Here is a 24,450-nt window from a genome sequence, read left to right as displayed (position 1 = left end):
GTAGATGTAGTTCAGGTGTGCAGCAATGATGAGAAAAACTGTGTTCACATCAAAGAATATTGTACAACAAGGACCAATTGAATGAGGCAGTGCAGTTGTTCATACGCTGATCTCATATTCAGGAAAGCATACTTCCAAGGGAGGATCGGAAAATAACACAAAATAATTTTTTTCTCCCCTGATATTTCAGCTGGAATGTTGAAATTTCTTGGCAATATAATCTGAAGTCTGTGCTACACAAAATATTTTGCTTTCATGCGCAGCTCTAGCGAGAGAAGCCTGAACATGGCGTGCATGCTACTGTCAACTTGTGAATAGTGGAGAAGTGTAATCTGATATTTGTGGGCCAAAGGGCATAAACTGAATGAAATTCACAGGGATATGCGTGATATGCATGGGGACAACTGTATGGAATGTATCAGTGTCTCCAGGTGGTGTGCATTCTTTCAAGATCTGAGCCTTGTGAACCTTAGTGATTTGCCATGCTCTGGGCAGCTGGTAACAGCTGCAACACCACAGAATATCAGAGCCATTGAGGCAGCAATTCTGAACAACCAGCATTTGGAAATGTGAACATTATCACAACAGTTCAACATTTCCTATGGTGCAGTGTGTGACACTGATCATGAGACACTGAGAAACTTCGTAAAGTCAGTGCTCACTGGGTGCCTAAGTGAGTGACTGATGACAAGCTTGGATCACTTAACACATTACGCTGCAGAAGGGCATCATCAGGAATCATCACTGGTAATGAGTCATGGGCGTATCACTAAACACTCAAAACCAAGCAGGCCGCTTTGGAGTGGAAAGATAATGGTTCCCCAGTACGAAAAAAAATTCAAAGTGCCTCAGTCTGATAGGGAACTGTTTGTGATAGTGTTCTGGGATAGGCATCATGTGTTACTTGTGGGCTTTGCTGAACAGGAGACCAACGTGAATGAAGCAGCCTACATGAAAACTTTGGTTCAGTTGTATCACACTCTTTATGACAAATGCCACAACATTAATGCTGTGTAAAACTTCTTCATGACAATGCTAGCCCCCATGTTGCTGCCCCTATTTTTGAAAAAGCTGCCAAATTTGGGTGTATAGTGCTCCAGCATCCTCCATACAGTCCGTCTTGTACTATCAGATGTTCATCTGTTTGGTCCCACGAAGAAATTTCCGGCCGGCCAACACTTTGCAACATATGTGGCAATGAATCAGCAGTCCACTGATGGCTGTACTCCAACCAAATAGACTTCTCTAAAAAGAGCATATTGAAACTGGTACCGCGATGGGAGAAATGTGTTGAGAAAATTGGTGATTGTGTATAAAAAATAGGTAAAAGATGTAAGTACATTTGTGATTTTTTTCTTTTTGTTACCTATTAAGCTTCTTGGCAGTAAAATTATTGCGCATTACTTCCCTCATAGATTCTGCGCATGCGTGTATAATTTTTTGAGCCACTTATTGTCAGTGTATTATGATGACAAGTCCAATATCATTGTAAAGATGATCCCTGGATGAATAAATAAATAATAATAATAATAATAATAATAATAATAATAATAATAATAATAATAATAATAATAATAATAATACTGTTTCAGTAAGTTATCTGTGCATTCTTGCTCATTATTGTGAGATTTTTTTTTATGAACAATATTCAAACAGCTATAACTTTGCAAAAACTGGGAATTATATTTCTAAGAATTGTTACATTTCAAGTTGTTCTGAAATATTTACTGCACTTCCTGAAAATGCTGTATTTAATTTCCAACCCAAGTATGATGAAATATGCAAATACCTGTTACGATCTAAAAGCCTGCAAGCAAGAAATAAAATAAGAACAGTGAAATTAGGTAAACAGATCAACGGGGATGAAATGAAGGAAGGTGCAATCACCTGAAATAATATTAGTGGAATCCATTCCACCTGCAGTATCATGAATGTGTAGTGACAACTGAAAACTTGTGCCAATCCAGGACTACAACCCAAATTTCCTGTTTATCATGAGCAGCCACCTTAACAATTAGCTAGCTCCAGGCCTGGTTCAAACTTTCATTGTGCTCACAGCTCAGAGAAGCAAACATGACTGAGGATGAATTGTTCAGTCAGGCGTGGAAGCATGCAAAATAGCCTAGGCATGTTTCTGCGAACTGCTGACCAAGATTCTGCTAAGTCTGTTAATGTCTACAAGGTAAACATCAAGGTAAATATTCATAAGCTCTTTTACAACACAGTACAGTGTACTCTAGATTGCCCACAGTAACTGGCGACTTGAAAATCATGGATAATTGAATTCCGCAGATAACCAACACTTAAAGTACGTGGTAATGTATTAGAGTTGTTCAATAACAAAAATTAATCACAATGTCATAACTAAAATCACTCAAATAATGTTTAAAATAAATTATATTTTATTTATCATATTACACATGAGAATACAGCACTTACAAAGCATAGAGTGGCAAGTTAGTTTCACATTACACTGCACTACTTTGAAACAAAATATTCTTGAATTGACTTCTGTCTCAATGAGGTACACCTTCTTTAACATAACATGCTATGAATTTTACACAACACCAACTTGTCAGAAAGGGGATCATGTCCTTGCAGTTCCGGACTGTCCAATAACCCTTCAGCCCATTCAAGTGCTGATGCATGACTGATTACTGTTTCTGGAACTAGACAAATGTTGTTATCTTTGTCACTGTCATTCTCCCCCCCCCCCCCCCCCCCAGATTTCCCTTGTATTTGGTAACAGTAGCAATGTCACTCAACATCCCATGACCTAGTTCTATGCAGTCCACATCAAACAATTCAGAAAAACCTTCTTTGTCAAGTTTCGCACCCCAGAGTACTTTTCAAAACAGCAGCTAACATTCTCTGTGTGTTCCAAATCAAATCAAACAGAAATACTTTCTTTGTCAAGTTTCACACTCTGGAGTACTTTTCAAAACAGGAGCTAATGTTGCTAATGAGCAGTCTTCTTCATCATTGGAATCACCAATTTCATCAATTTCAGGATTAATGTTTTTCCATGAATTGGCTGTAGCTGATTGTTTTACCTTAGACTACACCTTCCACACTTCATAAATTGCAAAGTCAATTGTTTCCAAAATGTTTGAAGACTGCTGCCCTCATCAATAAGTTTTTGTAGCAGATTTCCTCCACATATTTTCTTCATAGCAGCACTGACACCATGAACCATTGGCTGAATTAAAGCTGTCACATTAGGTAGTAAGTATTTTACAAATATCATCCTGTTATCCAATTTCAGAGCAAGTTCATTCAGATGCAAGTAGGTAGACCCTTCGAAGTTAAATGTTCTCGGACCTGTAGCATGGAGCACTTATGGAACCATGTTTGAAATATTCTGCAGTCCATTCAGGTCTCTTTCTGGTGAAAATAATGGACACATACATGTACATTTCTTTTTCTTTGAAACAGAGCAGTTTTTTTCACTTTACCTATTATACCAAACTTAACTTTATACAATCTTATATCATTAGCACAATACAACACAGTTATCCTTTCTTTATTTGATTTATAACCAGGCACACTACGCTCTGTCTCGAAAGCTTAAGTCTTTGTTGGTAGACACTTCCAAAACAGCCCAGTTTCGCCCTTGTTGTTTATTTGCTCCAGTTCTAAATTTTCTCATACTGTACACTCATGGGAATCATAACAAAATTCAGAAGCAAGCTTATTATCTGCTTTTAGCTTTTCTCCTCAGATGGCAATCTCCTGGATACCATGACACTGTTCAAATCTACTTAGCCAGCTGGAAGATGCATTAAAATGTCCTTCAATCCCCAAGGTTTTGAAGAAAAACTGGGCCTGTTTGGCACTTATTGAGCCAGATACTAGTGTGCCCTCTGTTCTTTTCTGCTGAAACCATTACAGCTTGGCTTTATCCAGTTCTGTGTTTGTAGATATTTTCATAGCCTTTCACTTTGACAAACCTTGAAATGAGTCAGACATGCTAGCAAATTTGTTTTTCCAAATGTCACAGATCACAATTTCACCCACATTGTAAATCAGTTCCAGAGTCCACGTATCAATACTGTCTTCCTCAAGTTTGTGTATTATCTCCAGCTTCTGCTGTACTGTTAGCACAACACATTTTCACTTTTCAGACATTGTTCAGCACTAACAGAAATCAAATGACTACAATATTCACCACAGCAATGCAATCCAGCGCTTGAGGTGTTAGAGCAGCACACTGTTAACTAATGTTGTAACGTGACATTATCATTCATTGGCAACTGCTCCACCATAAAAGAAAAATTTTCAGCAACCATAAAAGAACTGGGAGAAATAGGCTGCAGGTAATCTGCAAAGCGGATAATAATTGAGAGTTTACTGTACCAATAAGTTGTGCATAGATAAACAACTCTGCACTGTTATAATTTATTTCATGTTCTTCGGCAATCCAACATTTTCCAACAGTTGACATACTGAACTACAAGAGCTACATATGATTCTAGTGTTACATTTTGGAGTGTGAATACTGTCTTGTCAACATGTGCTATGCCACATTTGGAAGGAATAAGGTAAATGCTTAGCCTGAGAAGGCCATGATGATCAATCACAAGGAGCAGTTCATAGCCTCAACTGGAGAGCAAATATGCATTGCAAACAATAAATAAATCAATATAGAAGATTTCAAGAGAATAACAGACAGAAAAGTGCCTTTCACCTACTCTTAGACTAACATAACGCAAAGCAGTGCATGCCACAGTGTGTGTGTGTGTGTGTGTGTGTGTGTGTGTGTGTGTGTGTGTGGTTATCTTGTCTATTGGCACATGAGTGGGCAACCATATTGTGCGTGTTAGTGTATCAGACATTTCACGTGCCACCAATTTATGTCAAAGAATCATGAAAGTTCTGTAATTTCATCTGACCTGTACTCAGGAACTATACACAAGTGCAAATAATGTCCTTAATCGTGTCTAAATATGTCAATTTATGATTTTAATTCTGATAACAATGCCCTATATATGTGTATACAGGAAAATGCCTGAATTATGGATCATACATAAGAATGAAATAATTACTGATCTTGACTATATGAACTGTGTGTGCCTCTCCCACCTCCAATAAACAACTTTCAGTGATAGGCTTTCCCAGTCCATTACCTGTTGAATATATTTCCTGAGTTCTTCTCCTGGACTAACAGAATGCTGCTTGTTTTCCTGTACTCTGTACGTAAGTTGGTCTTCTTTACTAAAAGGCTCATCGTCTACAGTCGATGCTGCACTTGATGTAGGAAGAGTCAATGGAGGGATATCAGAGTGATATGCCTCCTGGAAAGCTGCAGCATTTTTAACAGTATCCAACATCTTTGCAAACTGGTACTGTGAATAGAGAACAAAAGAATACACACAACATTACGTCTTATTTTTTCAACATATGCACCCGTCTTTCTCAGTTGCTACTTAAATAATCTTTATCTTGTAGATTAGAATAGCTAATAACTATTGCTATTTTTTTCAATCAAATTGTATTTTTTGTCCTTAACCAAACATGATTCGTTTACAGCTAAGTGCTTTAAGCTCTTCAGTTATCTCTCTCTCTCTCTCTCTCTCTCTCTCTCTCTCTCTCTCTCTCTCTCTCTCTCTCTCTCTCTCTCCCCCCCTATATTTTATGTATTTCATTGATTCTTCTGTTAGCATGTTCACACACAAAATTCCTTGTACAGATATTTGCACTGAGCTGCATTTTGTTGTTACTGCACTTATCCCTGCTCTCAGTGTAATGACACACAGCTCAGTGTCAACATTTATAAAAGGAAGTGAGAGTCTGGAAATGCTAATAAAAGAGCAAATTACGATAGATCAAATAGAAAACATAGATCAAATAACACAAACCACTGAAGATGTATAAAACAATAAAATGAAATTTCAGAAACAAAAGTAAAATTCAGTTGCAAAAGATAAGTAGCATAATAATTTTACCTGAAAGATGAACAACACAACACCTTGTGTATCATTCTTCCACATGCAGCAGATTAGGAATACCAACCATACAGAATGATGTAAACAACAACACAAAACAATTAAAGATGAATAAGCTTTACACAATTTCTTGCTTGCACAGAGAATAATAAACACCACAGAGAAGAAAGGCTGCAGAAAGATTGCACATGCACCAAACAAAAATAAATGTTCAGGATGCTCAATCAAGAAAGAGAAATAAAATAAACAAACAGGCACTGACAATGAAATCATGTGTTGTATATGTGAATGGCTGTGACTGCAACATTTTTCTTTTTTTCTTCTTCTCTACAGTCTTGGCTTGTGAGTGCGTACTACTGCAGGATGTTGTTGATTATTTACATGCAAACACTAAACGTAATATTACAATGTCTGTGGCTTATTTGGAGTATAACTCAAACCCGTATTTAACAGGTCAGAGCCCTGTACCTTACTTGTCAGATTACCACAAAGATTATCGGCAACTGAATTCACAAATAATAGGGTATTCCTAATATCTCTGAACCTTGAACGTAAGTAATAGTAACCATTCAATAGTGGGGCAAAAGGGTCAAGACAAACACTAATAAGTGAGAATATTTTCTTCTTACGCCAGTAACTGTTGTTCCCACTTATGGAGCTTATTTCTCAGCAATATTTCCTGTTTTACATACCAATCTAAGAAGTCAGTTGCATAGCTGGTGAGTAGGAGCTTTTTATCATTTAAACATGATGCAAATCACACTTTTCTTAAACAACAACAATCATGGAAATTCCTGGATGGAACATACGTACACCAAGGGAAAGGCAACCAGCCGTCGTTAGCAGACTGATGTGTGGAGCATAGCAACAAATAACAGAAAACAGTATTTACACAAGCTGTCATGAGCCTATTCTTTTTCTAGTAAAAACAGACACACTTAAACCACAGACACACTTAAACCACAACCACACAGACACCCAAACACACATTCCTATGACTGTGGTGAGACTGATGATTATGATCAATTATTAAATCAATTTCCTGAGCAGATGGAAATTGAGATGAGGTGGGGAGGACACACGAGGCAAAGAGGGGGTAGCAGGATAGAGCAAGACCAGTAGTCTTTCAACAGATGACTCAGCAGTTGCACAACATGACGAAAGGAGTTAAAACCACAGAGCATGAGAGAGAGCAGGGGGGGGGGGGGGGGGGGGGGGGAGAAGAGGAATGTTGTGAGGATGAAGAAGGAGGCAGGGAGGGGAGAGAGAAACGGAAAAGAGTGTGTGTGTGTGTGTGTGAGAGAGAGAGAGAGAGAAAGAGAGAGAGAGAGAGAGAGAGAGAGAGAGAGAGAGAGAGAGAGAGAGAGAGACCATGTGGAAGGAGCAAGTAGTGGCAGAAGACAGTACACAATCTGGATGGTTAAAGAGTGATGTGGCCGGAAGAAAGAGGGCAAAAGGGAAAAGGTGATGTGAAGCAGTGGGAAAAATGTTAGCAGACGTTTAGGCCAAGGGGATTGCAAGAGTACAGGATATACTGGAGAAAGACTTTCATCTCCGAAGTTTGGAGAAACTTGTGCTGGAAGGGAGTACCCAAATGGCCTGCCTAATGAAGCAGCTGTTGAAGTCATTTGTGTTGTGGTGTGTAGCATATCTGGCAACTGGGTGGTCTAGTTTGCAGTGTGCCAGAGTTTGTTGGTGACCATTTGTATTGTGGTGTGTAGAATATCTGGCAACTGGATGGTCTAGTTTGCAGTTTGCCAGAGATTGTTGGTGACCATTCATGTGAGTAGATGGCTGGTTGGTTACTTGTCACGCCCACATAGAATGTCATACAGTAATAGCAGCATAGCTGATATATAATGTGACTGCTTTCGTACGTGGTCCTGCCTTTCACTATGTAAGAAATACCTGTTACTGGACTGAAGTAGGAGATAGTGAGTGGGTCTACGGGCCAAGTTTGGCACCTGTGATGATCACAAGGAAATGACTCATGGCGTGTAGGTCTGGGATAAGGACAGACTATGACATTCTGTAATTCGGTAGCTGGTAGAACACTAGTTTGGGTGATGTGAGCAGGATTTTGGGAAGGATATCTCTCATCTCAGGGCATGATGAGAGATAGTTGAAGCTCTGGTGACATGTAGTTGAACTATTCAAGACTGGAATGTGACTGGAGTTATACGAGTGCTGGTTGCTAGCTGGTAAACAGGTTTACCAGTATCAGGGGAAGAGATGTTATGGGAGATATGTTTATGAGTGGGGTGCTCTTGCCAATAAAGGCACTAATAAGGTAATTAGTATATTTTGATAACTCGTGCTTTCTGCTGCAGATAGGGCAACCTCAGTTGGTGAGGCTGTAAGGAAGAGACTTTCTGACATGACCTGTCAAAGAGAAGATACTGTTATGGTTGATGTGCTGGTACAAGCAGATATATTTATGGAGATGGACATCTAGGGAGGTAGCTTGTTGAGCTGAGAAGGACCAGGTAAAAGAGATTTGGGAGTAGGTGTTGAGGTAATAGAGGAAAAAGCAAAGGTTGTGCTTGCCACAAGTACAGATCATGCAAATGTCATCAACAAATCTCAACGAGAAAAGCAGTTTAAGGCATTGACTTGATAGGAAAGATCTCTCCGGATGGTCCATAAATAAGTTATCATAGGTTGATGCCATGTGGGTACCAGTAGCAGTTCCATGAATTTGTTTATAGATTTGGCCTTCACAAGTGAAATAATTCTGGGTCACGATTTGGTTGGCTAGCAAAATTAGGAAAGAGGCGGTGGTTTTGGTATCAGGATGGTGTTGGGAAAGGTAGTGTTCCATGGTCTCAAACTTGGGCAAGAGGGATGTTTGTGTACAAGGATGACACATCCATAGTGACTAACAAGGAGCCTGGTGGTAACTGTGGAGAGACGGTGAAGGAAGTGAGCAGGGTCTTGAAGGTAGGATAAGTGGTTATGGACAACAGTTAGGACATGTTAACAAAGGCGGAAGTTCATTCTGTGGGAGCATTGTGCCCAGTGACAATGGACAAGTAATGGTGAGACCTATGTGTTGGGTTTGTGGAGTAGGTAAATGGTAGGAATGTGTGGGGTCGCTTATGTGGGGAGGGAAATGAATTCAACTGTCAGATTTTAGGATGGACTTAAGGCTTCAAGGAGCTGCTGGAAGTCACGTCAGACTTCTGGGAGGACATCATGGTCATTAAGGTTTGTATGCAGAGGTGACAGAAAATTGGCAGAGACTCTCAACTACCGAGTCACCATGATTCATGACTATTGTGGTGGAGCCTTTCCCCACAGTAAGGATGAATGGTCTGGATTGGTTTTAAGGTTACACATAACTGTACGTTCCATAGAAGTGATGTTAGGTTCATTGAGGAGGAATTTAGGAAAGAAAGTTGAGGCCAAGTTAGAAGTGAGGAGTTCCTGAAATATTACCAGGGGATGACAATGTGGAAGGGTAGGAGGATAATGGTTGGAGGGAGGTTGGAACTGTTTTAAACAGGGTTCTACATGGCGTAATGGTTGGTTACATGGTTGCTACCAAAGGATGACAGGGCAGCACTGCTCGATAGCTTGTAGGCTGCTCAAGGAGTCAGTACACAGGAGAAATGACTTGCATGGGCATGAGCAGATGTGCTCAAGAGCACGAGATATGGCCGCCAGCTCTGCAGTGAAAACACTGCAGCCAGCTGGTAAGGAGTGCTGTTCTATGTCCCCCATGAACATAACCAAAGTCAATGCGACCATCAGCCATCGAGCCATCAGTGTAAACCACTTCATCGCGCCAGTACATGTCAAGAATCGAGAGGAAGTGACAGCAGAGGGTCGCAGGGTTAAGTGAGTCCTTAGGGCCTTGTGAGAGGTCCAGGTAAAGCCGTGGCCTAGGTGTACACCATGGAAGTGTTCATGAATGAACCTAAAGTGTATGTGGTAAAGGCAAGGACTCCAGTTCGGAGAGAAGGGATCGCACACAAACTGCAATTGTAAGCCCTGATCTGGGTCGCCGATGAGGGAGATGAACGGCCGTGAGTGGGAAAAGGAGATGGTAATTCGGATGCGGAGGAGAACTACAAATGTGTGCAACATAACTGGAGAGCAACTGTGCATGCCTAACCTGCCACCACCAGGACGCTGGTCACTGGACTCATTCTAAAAGCTCCTGTTGCTAGATGAATGCCACAGTGCTGCACTGAGTCGAGTAAACGCAACACTGAGGGTGCCACCGAACCATAAACCACACTCCCATTGTCAAGGCGGGATTGAACAAGGGCTCTGTAGAGCTGCAGCAGCGTAGAGCGATCTGCATCAAAGTTGGTGTTGCTCAGGCAGCAGAGGGTATTGAGGTGCTGCCAGCACTTCTGCTTAAGCTGATGGAGGTGAGAAAGCCAAGTCAATCTGGCATCGAAAACCAGTCCTAAGAATAGGTATGTCTCCACTATGGTGAGTGGATCATCATTAAGGTAAAATTCTGGTTCAGGATGAACGGCACAACGCCGACACAAGTGCATAACACAAGACTTCGTGGCCGAAAACTGGAAACCGTGGGCTACAGCCCATGACTGCGTCTTGTGGATGGCTCCTTGTAGATGCCGCTCAGCAACACCAATACTGGTGGAGCAGTATGAAATGCAGAAGTCATCTGCATACAGAGAAGGTGAGACACAAGTGCATAACACAAGACTTTGTGGCCGAAAACTGGAAACCGTGGGCTACAGCCCATGACTGCGTCTTGTGGATGGCTCCTTGTAGATGCCGCTCAGCAACACCAATACTGGTGGAGCAGTATGAAATGCAGAAGTCATCTGCATACAGAGAAGGTGAGACGGACGGCCCTACAGCTGCTGCTAGACCATTAATGGCCACTAAAAATAGAGATACACTCAATAAGGAGCCATGCGGGATCCCATTCTCCTGGATATGGGGGGAACTAAGGAAGGCACCAACTTGGACATGAAAAGTATGAAGCAACAGGAAATTGTGGATAAAAATCGGGAGCGGACCTCGGAGACCCCACTCGTATAATGTGGTAAGGATATGATGTCACCAGCTCATGTCATAAGCTTTTCGTAAATCAAAAAAGACAGTAACCAGGTGTTGGCGTCTGGAAAAGACTGTTCAGATGGCAAGACTCGAGGGACACAAGATTATCAATGGTACAGCGAGCCCGGCGGAAGCCACCCTGACATGGAGTCAGTACGCCACGTGACTCCAGGACCCAACCCAACCGCCAACATACCATACATTCCAGCAGCTTACAAAGAACATTGGTGAGGCTGATGGGCCGATAGCTACCCACATCAAGTGGGTTTTTACTGGGTTTAAGCACCGGAATGATAGTGCTTTTCCACCATTGTGATGGAAAGACGACATCGCACCAGATACTGTTGAAGATGATGAGGAGATGTCGCTTGTAGTCAGATGAGAGATGTTTAATTATCTGACTGTGGCTCCAATCTGGCCCAGGAGCTGTGTCGGGGCAATGTGCAAGGGCACTGAGGAGTTCCCACTCTGTAAATGGGGCGTTATAGGCTTCACTGTGGCATGTAGCGTATGAGAGGACTTTTCTTTCCATCCGCCGTTTGAGGGTGCGAGAGGCTGGGGATAGTTCTCTGACGTAGAGGCTCGAGCATAGTGCTCAGAAATTGCATTTGCATCGGTAGATAACATGCCATTGATGTTAATGCCAGGGACACCTGTAGGCATCTGGTACCCAAAAAGACGTCTGATCTTCATCCAGACTTGAAAATGTGACATATGGCACCCAATGGGTGAGACGTTTGTCTCCCAACACTGTGCTCCAGGGAAGGGTGCCACTTATGCCACTGTAGAGCTCCTCGACGCTCCTTAACTGTCTCAGCAACTTCCGGCAACCACCAAGGGACCGCCTTTCGCCGAGGGCACCCTAAGGAGTCATGGATCGCGTTTTTTCGCCGCAGTAACAATTGTTGTTGTCACCTGCTCAACTGTCACAGCGATGTTACTGTGTGGGGAAGAGTCGATGGTGACCGCAGAGGTGAAAGTTTCCCAGTCTGCCTTGTTTAAAGCCCATCTGGACAGGTGTGCATGGGCCTGATGCAGGGGCAGTGGCAGGAAGATGGGGAAGTGGTCACTACCACACAGGTCGTCAAGTGTTCTCCAGTGGATAGATGGGAGAAGTCCTGGGCTGCAAATGGATAAATCAATGGTCGAGTAACTAACATGAGCCACACTGAAATGTGTGGCGGCCCCAGTATTTAAGAGGCAGAGGTCGAACTGAGACAGTAAACTTTCGACATCTCTGCCTCGGCCAGTACGCATGGTGCCACCATACAAGGGGTTATGGGCATCAAAATCTCCCAATAGTAGGAAAGGTTTAGGGAGTTGATCAATCAGTGCAGCTAATACATTTAGGGGTACTGCACCGTCTGGAGGAAGATATACATTGCAGACAGTTATTTCCTGTGTCATCCTTATTCTGACAGCCACAGCTTCAAGAGGGGTTTGAAGGGGTGCAGTTTCACTACAGACTCAGTTTGGGACATAAACTCAAACTCTACCTGACACTCGATTATAGTCGCTACGGTTCCTGTAATATCCCTTATAGTCGTGAAGGGCAGGGGCCCGCATTTCCGGGAACCAGGTTTCCTGGAGGGCAATGCAGAAAGCAGGTGTAAAGCTTAACAGTTGCCGCAGCTCAGCCAGGTGGTGGAAAAACTGCTCCAATTCCACTGGAGGATGACATCATCGTGAGACTGGTAAGGCATGGAACATTCAATGAGGTAGTTTACGCCTCAGGGTCACCTGCTGCCACTGACTTATTGCTTGAACAGTCTATATCCATTGTGTCTGAGGGTCCAGCAAGATCTAGGACCTCAGCGGACGCCAGAATCTCCACCTTATCCCCAGATGCAGAGCTTGTAGGTAGCGGTGGTGTGGGTGCCACCACAATTTCCTTAACCTTAGGGGTCTTCTTTTTGGACTTTTCTCGCTGCTCCTTGGGTTTCTCTGGCTGGGAGGGCTTCGCTGATTCGGTCTCTGGGATTCAGTCTCTGGGACTGAGGATGATTGTGAAGCCCTACGACCAGCTGCTTTTGGGCGCTTCAGCCACTGGCAGGTGTCATCTTTCCCATTAGCAGAAACCTGGGAAGGGAGTAACCCAAGGGATCCCTTCGTGACAAGAGGAGCCAAAGAAGACTTACGCTTCTCTGGCTCAGAAGTGGGGACTGGTGTTCCCAATTCCCCAATGGTTGGGGGGGGGGGGGGGGGGGGGGGCAGTGCTTCTGAGGTAGGTGGTGCGGGAGTTACAAGGGGGGGAGGGGGGTACGTGCCCCCCCCCCCCCCCCCACACACACACACACACATACCATCAAAGAGGCAGGTGTAGCTTTATGGTTCTGAGAGTCGACTGGAATTTGCGGAACTGATGAGGCTGCAACTGTTCTCGTAGCGGTGGTGTATGAGAAGGCCATAGCCACAGGATGTAGGCGCTCATATTTTCTCTTAGCTACAGTGTAGGTCAGTCGGTCCAGAGTCTTGTATTCCATGATTTCCTCTCTTTCTTTAAAATCCTGCAGTCGGGTGAGCAAGGTGAATGATGCTCTCCGTAGTTGACACAGATGTGAGGCGGGGCACATGGATTATTGGGATGTGATGGACGTCCACAATCTCAACATGTGATGCTGTAAGTACAGCAGGAAGACATATGGCCGAACGTCCAGCACTTAAAGCACTGCATCGGGGAGGGATATATGGCTTGACATCACAGCGGTCGACCATCGCCTTGACCTTCTCGGGTAAGGTGCCACCCTCGAAGGCCAACATGGAGGCACTGGTGGCAAACTGATTATCCCTCAGGTCCCGATGGACACACCACATGAAATGAACACCTCGCCACTCTAAATTGGCACACAGCTCGTCGTCAGACTGCAAAAGAAAGTCCCTGTGGAAGATAATACCCTGGACCATATTAAGCTCTTATGTGGTGTGATGATGACAGAAACATCCCCCAACTTGTTACAAGCCAGTAAAGTCCGTGACTGGGCAGAGGATTCTGTTTTTATCAACACTGACCCAGATCGCATTTTGGACAAACCATCCACCTCCCCAAACTTGTCTTCTAAATGCTCTACAAAAAACTGTGGCTTCATTGAAACAAAGGAGTCCCATCAGCTCTCGTACATACGAGGTACCGGGATGAATAAGGTTCGCTGCCGTCCTTAGCCTGGCATTCCTCCCATAGTGTGGCTAGGGAGGTGTTGTACTTTCTTCCATTGTACTGAGACTTGGAATGCTTTGAGACTGCTGGTATTTGATCACCAGCAAGTGATGAAGTGGTATGCTTCATCACGTGTCATCCGCCCTGATGCCACTGGCCCCGACCAGGGGCCCTCACCACAGATGCCACCCAGCCGCAACAAAGGTCACATGACAGGATGGCCATTGCTGGGCATCCCAATGCCCCAGAATGACGGGCATCTACTCCTTGGCGTACGTGGGGAGTTATTGGCGCAGGCATCAGCAGAGCGATTCCTGTGTTGTCAGAGGGCTACAACCAACAGGGTACATGGCGGCCCCACCACAACAGACTGGCTACCATGCTGGATATGAGGTGCAAAGAAGTCCATGGTCATCGTCAGCACTAAAAGCAACACTGAATCGTGCATGGTGGAAAACACATCCATGAAGGCGTCCTCGCCCAAGAGATGGAGAATGAGCTGGACTGCAGTGTGACAATGAGAAAGTGGGCTAAAATCTCAAGGCACGATGGACACGATGCACCACTTAAGGCGCCGTTCCCCAGTTGGCTCGCTGTTCGGGAAAATTTTGAAAAATGGAGGTCAAACCCTGCAGGGGACCATCACATAAAGGTCAAAATGCGTGAGACTCCTTTTAGTCGCCTCTTATGAAAGGCAGGAACACCTCGGGCCTATTCTAATTCCCAGACCTGCAAGGCAGGACTAAAAGGATTTTGCAATAGGATCAGAGGCTGTCAAGTACAGTTTGAGCTTCGATTGTGTGACTGTGAAGGCCTGGATTAGTGAGGGCAAAGACTACCAGAAAGGTGAAGGTTCTTGCAGTAGGATGGGTGACAGCCAGAGATGACAATTTTAATGGTAAGTACATCAGGTGGATATCATGTGCCAGACAAGATTTCAGAAAGAGGATATGTGGCTAGTTTTGCTACAACAAAAGAGAGTTTTCAGAATTCATGAAGGAAGAATGAGGAGGGCTTCGTGGTTGGAGGGTCAGGAGACAACAGGAGTGGTTGAAAAAATAGTTATAAAGGCTGAAAATAAGGAGCTGAAAACAGAAATAAATGGTAGGTACTATATGGAGATAAGAACTACTCGTACATCGGAAGTTAGAAGGGAGGTCAGAAAAAATGCATGAGGTAGTAGGTACGCTTGTAAATAAATATGCTCAATCTCAAATTGATATGAGCAACAGTAAGAAACATGTGAGATAGTACAATCTGTTCATAAATAAACATATAAGACAAACTAACAGTTGGGCAGCATGAATTAGCTGTAGAGAACATGTTAAAAACAGCACTGGAATTAAATGTTCAAAAATCAGCTATCATCGTGAAGGTAAGGAGTTGTAGCGTGGCACTTATTAGTGTGGAGGGCCATTGAAACAGTGAGTGTTCACACTGCACAACAGAAGGTGGCTGGTGCATGCTTTGAAGGCAGATGCTGAAGAGGAGAAGAAAGGATAGACATCTTAATTAATAAAGAAACGGACAATGAGTTGTGGGTAAGTGAGTAAAGACAGCAACAAAACTAAAAGGGTATGGGAAGCGAAAGAGTCAAAAAAGCAATGTATAACAATAAAGAAATTCCTGGATGGGACAATTAAGGGAAAGGCAACCAGTCACTTAAAGCTGACACTCACTTGTGGAGTATAGCAACACATAACAGTAGCTTACACACACACACACACACACACACACACACACACACAGAGAGTCAGTCTCTCTCTCTCTCTCTCTCTCTCTCTCTCTCTCCCCCTCTCCCCCCCCCCCCCCCAAAAAAAACTCCCTTTTCCACTCCTCTTCCCTTCTCTCCCTCCTTCCTGCTTCTCTCTCCACCTTGACCCTTCTCATCTTTGCCCCCTCCCTATATCGCTTATATGCTCTACCCTCCCCTTTCATCTTGCTGTGCAGCTGATGAGTCACCTGTCAAAAGATCTGCCTTACTCTTACACCACTGGCCACTCCTTGCCTCATGCATCCTTCCATAACCCTCACTGCAATCACCAGCCCAGCCTACTGCTTCCCATAATTGATGGTCAGTAGCCAGTCTCACATTGACCATGGGACTGTGCATTTGTGTTTGTACTTTTACTAGATAAACAGCAAGAGCAGGAAAGCTAGAGTTAATAGCTTTTCTGTTATGTGTTGCCACACTCCACACATCAGTCCACTGTAGATGAGTGGCCGACTTTCCTTTATTTTACGTATTATTTTTAAATAAATCTATGAATGGTAATAAAGTACTATGTGAAAAAAATGGAAACTATACCATTAACAACAATATGGGTACACAGCGAGGTGACTAAAGCCATGGGATACTTCCTAATATTGTGTTGGACCTTCTTTTGCCTGGCGTAGCACAGGAAGTTCCCTGCAGAAATAGTGATCCATACTGCCTCTATAGTCATTCATAATTGTAAAAGTGTTTCCAGTGCAGGACTTTGTGCACAAACTGACCTCTCGATTATGTCCCATAAATGTTTGAGGGGATTCATGTTAGGTGATCTGGGTGGCCATATCATTCACTCGAACTGTGCAGTGTGTTCCGCGAATCAGTTGTGAACAATTGTGGCCAATAACATGGTGCATTGTCATCCAAAAAATGAAATTCATGAGTGGCTGAAAATCGTCTCCAAGTAGTCAAACATAACCATTTTGTTTCAGCTGGACCAGAGGGCCCAGTCCATTCCGTGTAAACACAGCCCACACCATTATGGAGCCACCATCCCAGCTTGCACAATGCCTTGTTGTCAACTTAGGTCCACAGCTTCATGGGGTCTGCACCACACTATAACCCTACAATCAGCTCTTACCAACTTAAAAAGGGGCTCATCTAACCAGACCATGGTCATTCAGTCATCTACGGTCCAATGATATGGTTAGGAGCTGAGAGGTCTGCAGGCGATGTTGTGCTGTTAGCGTAGGCACTTGCTTTGGTCATCTGCTGCCATAGCCCATTAACATCAAATTCTGCTGCACTGTCCTAATGGATACATTTGTCATACATCCTACATTGATTTCTGCGGTTATTTCACACAGTATGGCTTATCTGTTATCACGGACATCTCTACGCAAACTTCGCTGCATTTGGTGGTTATGTAAAGTCCATCTGCTACTGTGTTGTCCACAATGAGAGGTAATGCCTGAAATTTGGTATTCTCAGCACACTCTTGACACTGTGGATCTCAGAACACTGAATTCCCTCATGATTTCTGAAATGGAATGCCCCACGCATCTAGCTCCAACTACCATTCGACATTCAAAGTCAGTCAATTTCTGTAATGCGGCCATCACCATATTGGAAACCTTTTCACATGAATCACCTAAGTACAAATGGCAGCTCTGCCAATGCACTGCCCTTTTGCACCCTGTGTACACGGTACTACCACTATGAGTATAAGTGCATATTGTTCTTCCGTGACTTTTGTCACCTCTGTGTACTTTCTAAAGGTTCAGTGTAGTCTTTCAAGAGCTGAAAGATGGGAGTCAAGAATTCAGAAGTATCACAAAACAGGATGATAGTTTGAAGATAATCATAATAAGAGTATTGAGGGATTAAGTGCCATCAATGGTCTCTAAATATGTAACATTTATGATAAATGCTACAAGCAAGTGATGAAAGTGAAGGTAACAATCCACAACAAATAGCACATGTCTGGGAATACTGAACGCAATTACAGAAACAGCATATTACAAGAATAACCAAGCAAATAAAAAAAATTATTTGCAGCTGCAACTTGTATAAAATATGTAAGATTTATATGCTTTTGTAACGTACCTTGTCAATAGCCGTAGTTTCAGGCAATGAAACAGGATGGTCCTTTGTAGATGGGGATTTTCTGTGAGGGGGGCTGTCCACATCATTAAAATGACTTGTAGTCCATGCATCACCTTTACCTTGCTGTTGGCAGAATAAAGGTTACGGCACTTTACTTCAGAAACTCAAAACATAGTAAGTAATTGCTAAATATTAAGCAAGTCTTTGGACCACAATGAGACAATAAGAAAATCCATTTTCATACTATATAAGAACAGACAACTTCACAAAACAACTACACATTTATGTACATAATTAATACGGTACACATTGCTAATTACAGAAAATATATAAAACTGCTCAAAAATGGCAAATGAAATCTCCTGGCTAAGAATCAGTTTCTGTTAGTCTGTGAAGTGGATTTAGCAGTATGCTGTCAGCATATAGCTACTAAAATTAGTCAGTTCACAGTGTCAATGCTTTGAGATTGTTTCAAGTGTAGAGTAAAGCATGGCACACCACAGCACATCAGTCTTCTCTAGTATAATGGAAATTTTTAAGACAGAATTCTGAAATTTAGAGAAACAAATAAAATACTGAATTACACCTAGCACGGATTCAGAAAATCTACAACATAACAGCTGCAGATGTAATATCTCATTTAATACCAACCCTTGATGAAAAGTCCATGGTTATTTCCTTGGTCTTTCAGAGAAATCTGACTGTGTTTGTTACAGCAAATAAACATAAAAACATAGTTGCACAAGCGTAGGTTATCATAAATAATTTGTGGTAAACTACAAGCAGTGAGTGAAAGTAAAGGTGTAAACTCTATAATACTAGTGTCAACAGTCACTCAATATTTGCAGGATTTGAAGTATGGTGTACTTCAGGGGTCATGAGAATTATTTTGCAAATGAAAACAAGACATCACACAAGCAGATACATGCAAAGACATGGTGGAGTCTTAAGCTTGGAGACAGGGTCCCAAAAAATCTGTGTATTCAAACTGACAAACATTTGACAGAGGCATACCATATAAATGAAATTTAGTTCAAAATATGCACTACCACATCCCTCATGAAGGAGGTATCTGTTACAGTAACTGCACACAGACTCTAACAATGCACTGTGGCCTATTCTCTCTCGATTTACCTTACTAAATCACAATGCAGAAGCAATGCAGTCTATATTCACACAAGGAGGTAAAAAAAAAAAAAGCTACCAGATGAAAGATATCAGATGCATTAAAAACTTACTCCAAAAACTTTCCTGCACAGGTTTTTAGAGCACCTAGTACAACAGACAATAGAAAGCACTGACAAGACTATCTATATTTATTTGAGCATCAAATATGCATTGATAAATTATGACGACAAGATAAGAAACAGAATTCATATTAGTAAAAATTTGAACAGCAGGGATCTCAGTTTAGAAAGCAATCGTATGGCATATGTATTGAATAACTTTTGTTGATCAACAGGAAGTGCAAAATGGCTAAGCAGGGATGGCTAGAGGATAAATGTAAGGATGTAGAGACTTATCTCACTAGGGGTAAGACAGATACTGCCTACAGGAAAATTAAAGAGAACTTTGGAGATAAGAGAACCACTTGCATGAACATCAAGAGCTCAGATGGAAACCCAGTTCTAAGCAAAGAAGGGAAAGCAGAAAAGTGGAAGGGGTATATAGAAGGTCTATACAAGGGCGATGTACTTGAGGACAATATTATGGAAATGGAAGAAGATGTAGATGAAGATGAAATGGGAGATACGATACTGCGTGAAGAGTTTGACAGAGCACTGAAAGACCTGAGTTGAAACAAAGCCCCGGGAGTAGATGTGAAAATTACCGAACTATCAGTTTAATAAGTCATGGCTGCAAAATACTAATGCGAATTCTTTACAGACGAATGGAAAAACTAGTAGAAGCCGTCCTTGGGGAAGATCAGTTTGGATTCCGTAGAAATGTTGGAACACGTGAGGCAATACTGACCCTACAACTCATCTTAGAAGCTAGATTAAGGAAGGGCAAACCTACATTTCTAGCATTTGTAGACTTAGAGAAAGCTTTGGACAATGCTGATTGGAATACTCTATTTCAAATTCTGAAGGTGGCAGGGGTAAAATACAGGGAGCGAAAGGCTATTTACAATTTGTGCAGAAACCAGATGGCAGTTATAAGAATCGAGGGGCATGAAAGGGAAGCAGTGGTTGGGAAGGGAGTGAGACAGGGCTGTAGCCTATCCCCGATGTTATTCAATCTGTATATTGAGCAAGCAGTGAAGGAAACAAAAGAAAAATTTGGAGTAGGTATTAAAATCCGTGGAGAAGAAATGAAAACTCTGAGGTTCGCCGATGACATTGTAATTCTGTCAGAGACTGCAAAGGACTTGGAAGAGCAGTTGAATGAATGGATAGTGTCTTGAAAGGAGGATATAAGATGAACATCAACAAAAGCAAAACGAGGATGATGGAATGTAGTCGAATTAAGTCAGGTGATGCTGAGGGAATTAGATTAGGAAATGAGACACTTAAAGTAGTAAAGGAGTTTTGCTATTTGGGGAGCAAAATAACTGATGATGGTCGAAGTAGAGAGGATATAAAATGTAGACTGGCAATGGCAAGGAAAGCGTTTCTGAAGAAGAGAAACTTGTTAACATCGAGTATAGATTTAAGTGTCAGGAAGTCATTTCTGAAAGCATTTGTATGGAGTGTAGCCATGTATGGAAGTGAAACATGAGACAATAAATAGTTTGGACAAGAAGAGAATAGAAGCTTTTGAAACGTGATGCTACAGAAGAATGCTGAAGATTAGATGGGTTGATCACATAACTAATGAGGAAGTATTGAATAGGATTGGGGAGAAGAGAAGTTTGTGGCACAACTTGACTAGAAGAAGGGATCGGTTGGTAGGACATGTTCTGAGGCATCAAGGGATCACCAATTTAGTATTGGAGGGCAGCGTGGAGGGTAAAAATCGTAGAGGGAGACCAAGAGATGAATACACTAAGCAGATTCAGAAGGATGTAGGTTGTGGTAGGTACTGGGAGATGATGAAGCTTGCACAGGATAGAGTGGCATGGAGAGCTGCATCAAACCAGTCTCTGGACTGAAGACCACAACAACAACAACAACAACAACTTTTGTTTGCATGTTGTCATGCCTTTATTACTGAACAGACATTGTGGGAATAAGTAAAACACTTCGTCCTCTCTTTGTGTACTTTGACTTCCAGGAGTAGTATTAATTTTATTTACCATTAGATCATTGTGCAAACAGTCTGAGGCACGTTAACTTACACAGAAACATATACACACATTATTGGCATAACTGAACTACAACTACATTTCAATGTTATTATAATTTACTCTCAAAAGACTCACTGATTTATTTGTACATCACCCCGCTTTACTCGCTAACTTCTGTTATATGTAATTGGAGGTGAGCTCAGGTTGTCACGCAATTTATAAAACAATATAATTTGGCTCACCCAAACAGATTTAGTAACAGGAATCAAATTTCAGTCTACGTGTTTCAAGAAAAAGGAGCTCTCTTCTTCACGAAAAGCATACAAAAATATTCACAGTATTAAAAGTGCTTGCAACTTTTAAAACAATTAAAATGTTGGAGCAAACAGCCACTGAAATACTTTAAAATGAGAGTGGCTTCTTACACTACAGACTCTGTCAAATAGTGTTTTCTCCCACTGGCTGGCTAACATACACATTTAAGAGTGTGCTTGTGTATTAATAGTACACCTACAACCTGACCTGCAACCTCAGCATGATTCAGCAGTCTATTGAGCCACTTGCTGTTGTTATGCCAGTGACATGACAACATAGCCACACTTGAAGGTTCTTTTACGCCTATCCTGAAGTGAGTGCTTGTTTTGAACTGTGATTCCTACCATTAAATGTATAGTTGGAACAAATTGCATCATTCCATATATCACTCACCATATTTCCTCCACTAAAAGCCTTGCTTCAGCAGTCTGTTCTATATTTTAACTTTTATGTTTTGAGTCACACATTTTGCACATCATTGCATAGTATTTCTTTTTTTACACATATTTCAAATTGAAGCACTGCAATTTGTGTTTTTCATAAAGATGCATAATCTTCAAAGTGTCACATATCTTTGGAAACAACAGTCTTTTTCCAGATAGCAGCTGTTGCAGATGATGTGTGAACTGCCTGCACCGCCTCAGGTTGTCTGACGATGGCCAACAAATTGAGTTCACAACAAAACATAAAATAAAGGTTGTTGTGGAATGTTAACAATGTGTGTATCAATTTTCTTTTAAATGCCATTAAGGAGTAACAGTATTGGCGCAAGGGTAAATATAACAAGGTCCATGAAGAGACAGCAAACATCACAGATTTTGATAAGTCCTCCAGCTGAAATGTATCAGAACTCCCCTGGCAGCAACATAACTCTTTCAATTAATTTTACGCAACTTCTGATCTTTATTTTTCTCAGCAAGTATTCTTTATTGTCAAATAGGTGCTCACCTGAGCAATTTTCTCTCTGCTGCCATCTCTTTTCTTGGCTGATTTGACATAAATGAAAACAGTAAGAGACAGACATCATTTGTGATCTCCAGGGAGTTGTGCCACACCTATAGAGTAACAGTTGAATGGTCTCTATAAGATACAAGCTATGTAATGTCACACAGTACTCAGCTGTCGGACCTAACTTCTTAAACCAAAGAAACATGTACATTTGTCTGCTAGCTAAAATTCAAAAGTTGATGTAACACAGAGATTTTTCACATGGCAGTTTTAAGTGTTGGGTGTTTTGAACTGTGGTTGCATCAAATACAGCTAGAAGTCAAGCCTTAACTATCTTGTTTACAACACACTGCCAATCTCAGTAAGCAATTGCATAACAGCCTTTCCCTGGCTCGTGGTTTTTCTTTTCTTAATCTGAAATGAGTGAAAAGACTAATCCTGATCCATCATGTAATATGATTGTCACAACACCAAAAAGGATCAGTGAGCCCCGTGACCACGTACAGTCTGCTTTCACAGAAATGTAAAGAATACTTGTACACTACTGCCCTGCCAGAGGGAGGCGGGACTTGTTTCTTTGCCCCGCTCCTATCCCCTCTCGTGGTCAAAATTCTGATTTGCTTACACTCCCAGCCATCTTTCAATTTATAGTGTCTGTACTCCGCACTGTAGCAACTGCAAAACAAAACCTGTCGGCCTATTTTGACCGTGGCAAAATCTTCCCCCTAATGTCCAAATAGAGTTATTTTCAGTTCTACTTCTACACTAAATGCCTCTTTGGTTCTATGTGTAGCACTGTCAAGTATGGATACCATGGCTATGAATGCTCATGAAGGGTCAAAATTAATATTCTGCCAATTTTGTAATTATGGAATTGGCCAGGAAGATAATGCCGAGAAACACCTTAAATCAGACACACATTCAGTTCAGCAGCAGAACAATGTTGCTGCTTCTCAACAGAATAAGGATTTATTGAAAGCTTAAATACAGGAAAAAGAACAAAACAAAAGTCATCTCAGGGGAAAAAAAACTGTTGAAGTTTTTGCAAAAGCAAACTTTCCAGTCAAAAACTTCCCCAAGCACCATTTCTTAAGGGGGGCTTTTATTATCTTTTGGTTCAAAAAATGATTTTTTTAAATTTCATTTTTGGACCCATAAAAATGTTTAGAATCCACCCCTGAAACGGTTTTTCCAAATACGGCTGAACAAAAACATGCACCTGCCTGAAATCGGCCTTTTTCACACACCAGTTGTTTTCTTTTGGAGGACGAGTTATTGTACCGGTGCTTGGGAGGAAACACACAAAATTCAAATGAAAGTTTGAGCACGTGTGTTTGGAAGTTAGCTCCCAAGCATTCGCATTCTGGTGTGAAGACTGGGGAGATTGCGACTTTACTGGCAGTGAGCAGCTTCAACGAAGGGTATTCAATTCTGAACACCATGACAACGATGTACGTCACCCTGGGACTCTATTCAATGCAGTTCACCAAGCATTCGGACGACCACCGGATTCAAGCGGCCGAAAACCACTTGTCATCAGCTGTACGATGGGCTCTGGAGCAGCGCAGGATGGCCCAGATCGAGCAGAGCACCCTCTATGAGGAAGAGGAAGGTCTAGGTTATAGACCTGGAATAGCAGATTGAACGTATGTTGCATATAATTGCATTTATATGTAGTCAAAACTTCAAACACATTTTTCTCGAAATGATATCTTTTTTATCGTGCGGTATGGTAACTTCAAACTACTGAACCGATTGGCATGATTCTTTGTTTCCGACAAAACTAACTAAATTGTCTAGGAGTTGTACCACTTTTATTTTGATCAATCAACTATAAATATTTTTAACTTGGCCGACAAAGTCGAAAAATCGATGAAAAAAAACCTTATTTTTATCCAAATAACTTAAGCGAGGTACAACTCCTAAAGAATCTTATATACTTTGCTAACGTCAACTGAATTTTGATTTTAGACGAGCCGGCTGACCTGTGACGTACCGT

The 24,450-nt window shown here is 41.9% G+C and overlaps 1 protein-coding gene across 2 annotated transcripts in view; it reads right to left on the bottom strand.

The window, feature by feature from the left end:
- The window catches only part of LOC126484058 (uncharacterized), a 245,360-nt gene that overhangs the window by 44,507 nt on the left and 176,403 nt on the right, over positions 1 to 24,450 (bottom strand). For both annotated transcript variants that reach the window (XR_007587804.1, XM_050107411.1), the window contains exons 11-12: positions 17,960 to 18,082; positions 5,127 to 5,345 (exon numbers count right to left, since the gene is read on the bottom strand). Coding sequence is in view for 1 of the 2 variants with exons in the window: in XM_050107411.1 (XP_049963368.1) it covers positions 5,127 to 5,345; positions 17,960 to 18,082 (342 nt within the window). In the remaining variant the exon portion in view is untranslated. The remainder of the gene's footprint in view (positions 1 to 5,126; positions 5,346 to 17,959; positions 18,083 to 24,450) is intronic.

Source organism: Schistocerca serialis, chromosome 1 (genome assembly GCF_023864345.2).
Source record: "Schistocerca serialis cubense isolate TAMUIC-IGC-003099 chromosome 1, iqSchSeri2.2, whole genome shotgun sequence".
NCBI lineage: Eukaryota > Metazoa > Arthropoda > Insecta > Orthoptera > Acrididae > Schistocerca > Schistocerca serialis.
Note: the sequence above shows the minus strand (reverse complement) of the source record. Positions and strands in the feature narration are given on the sequence as shown.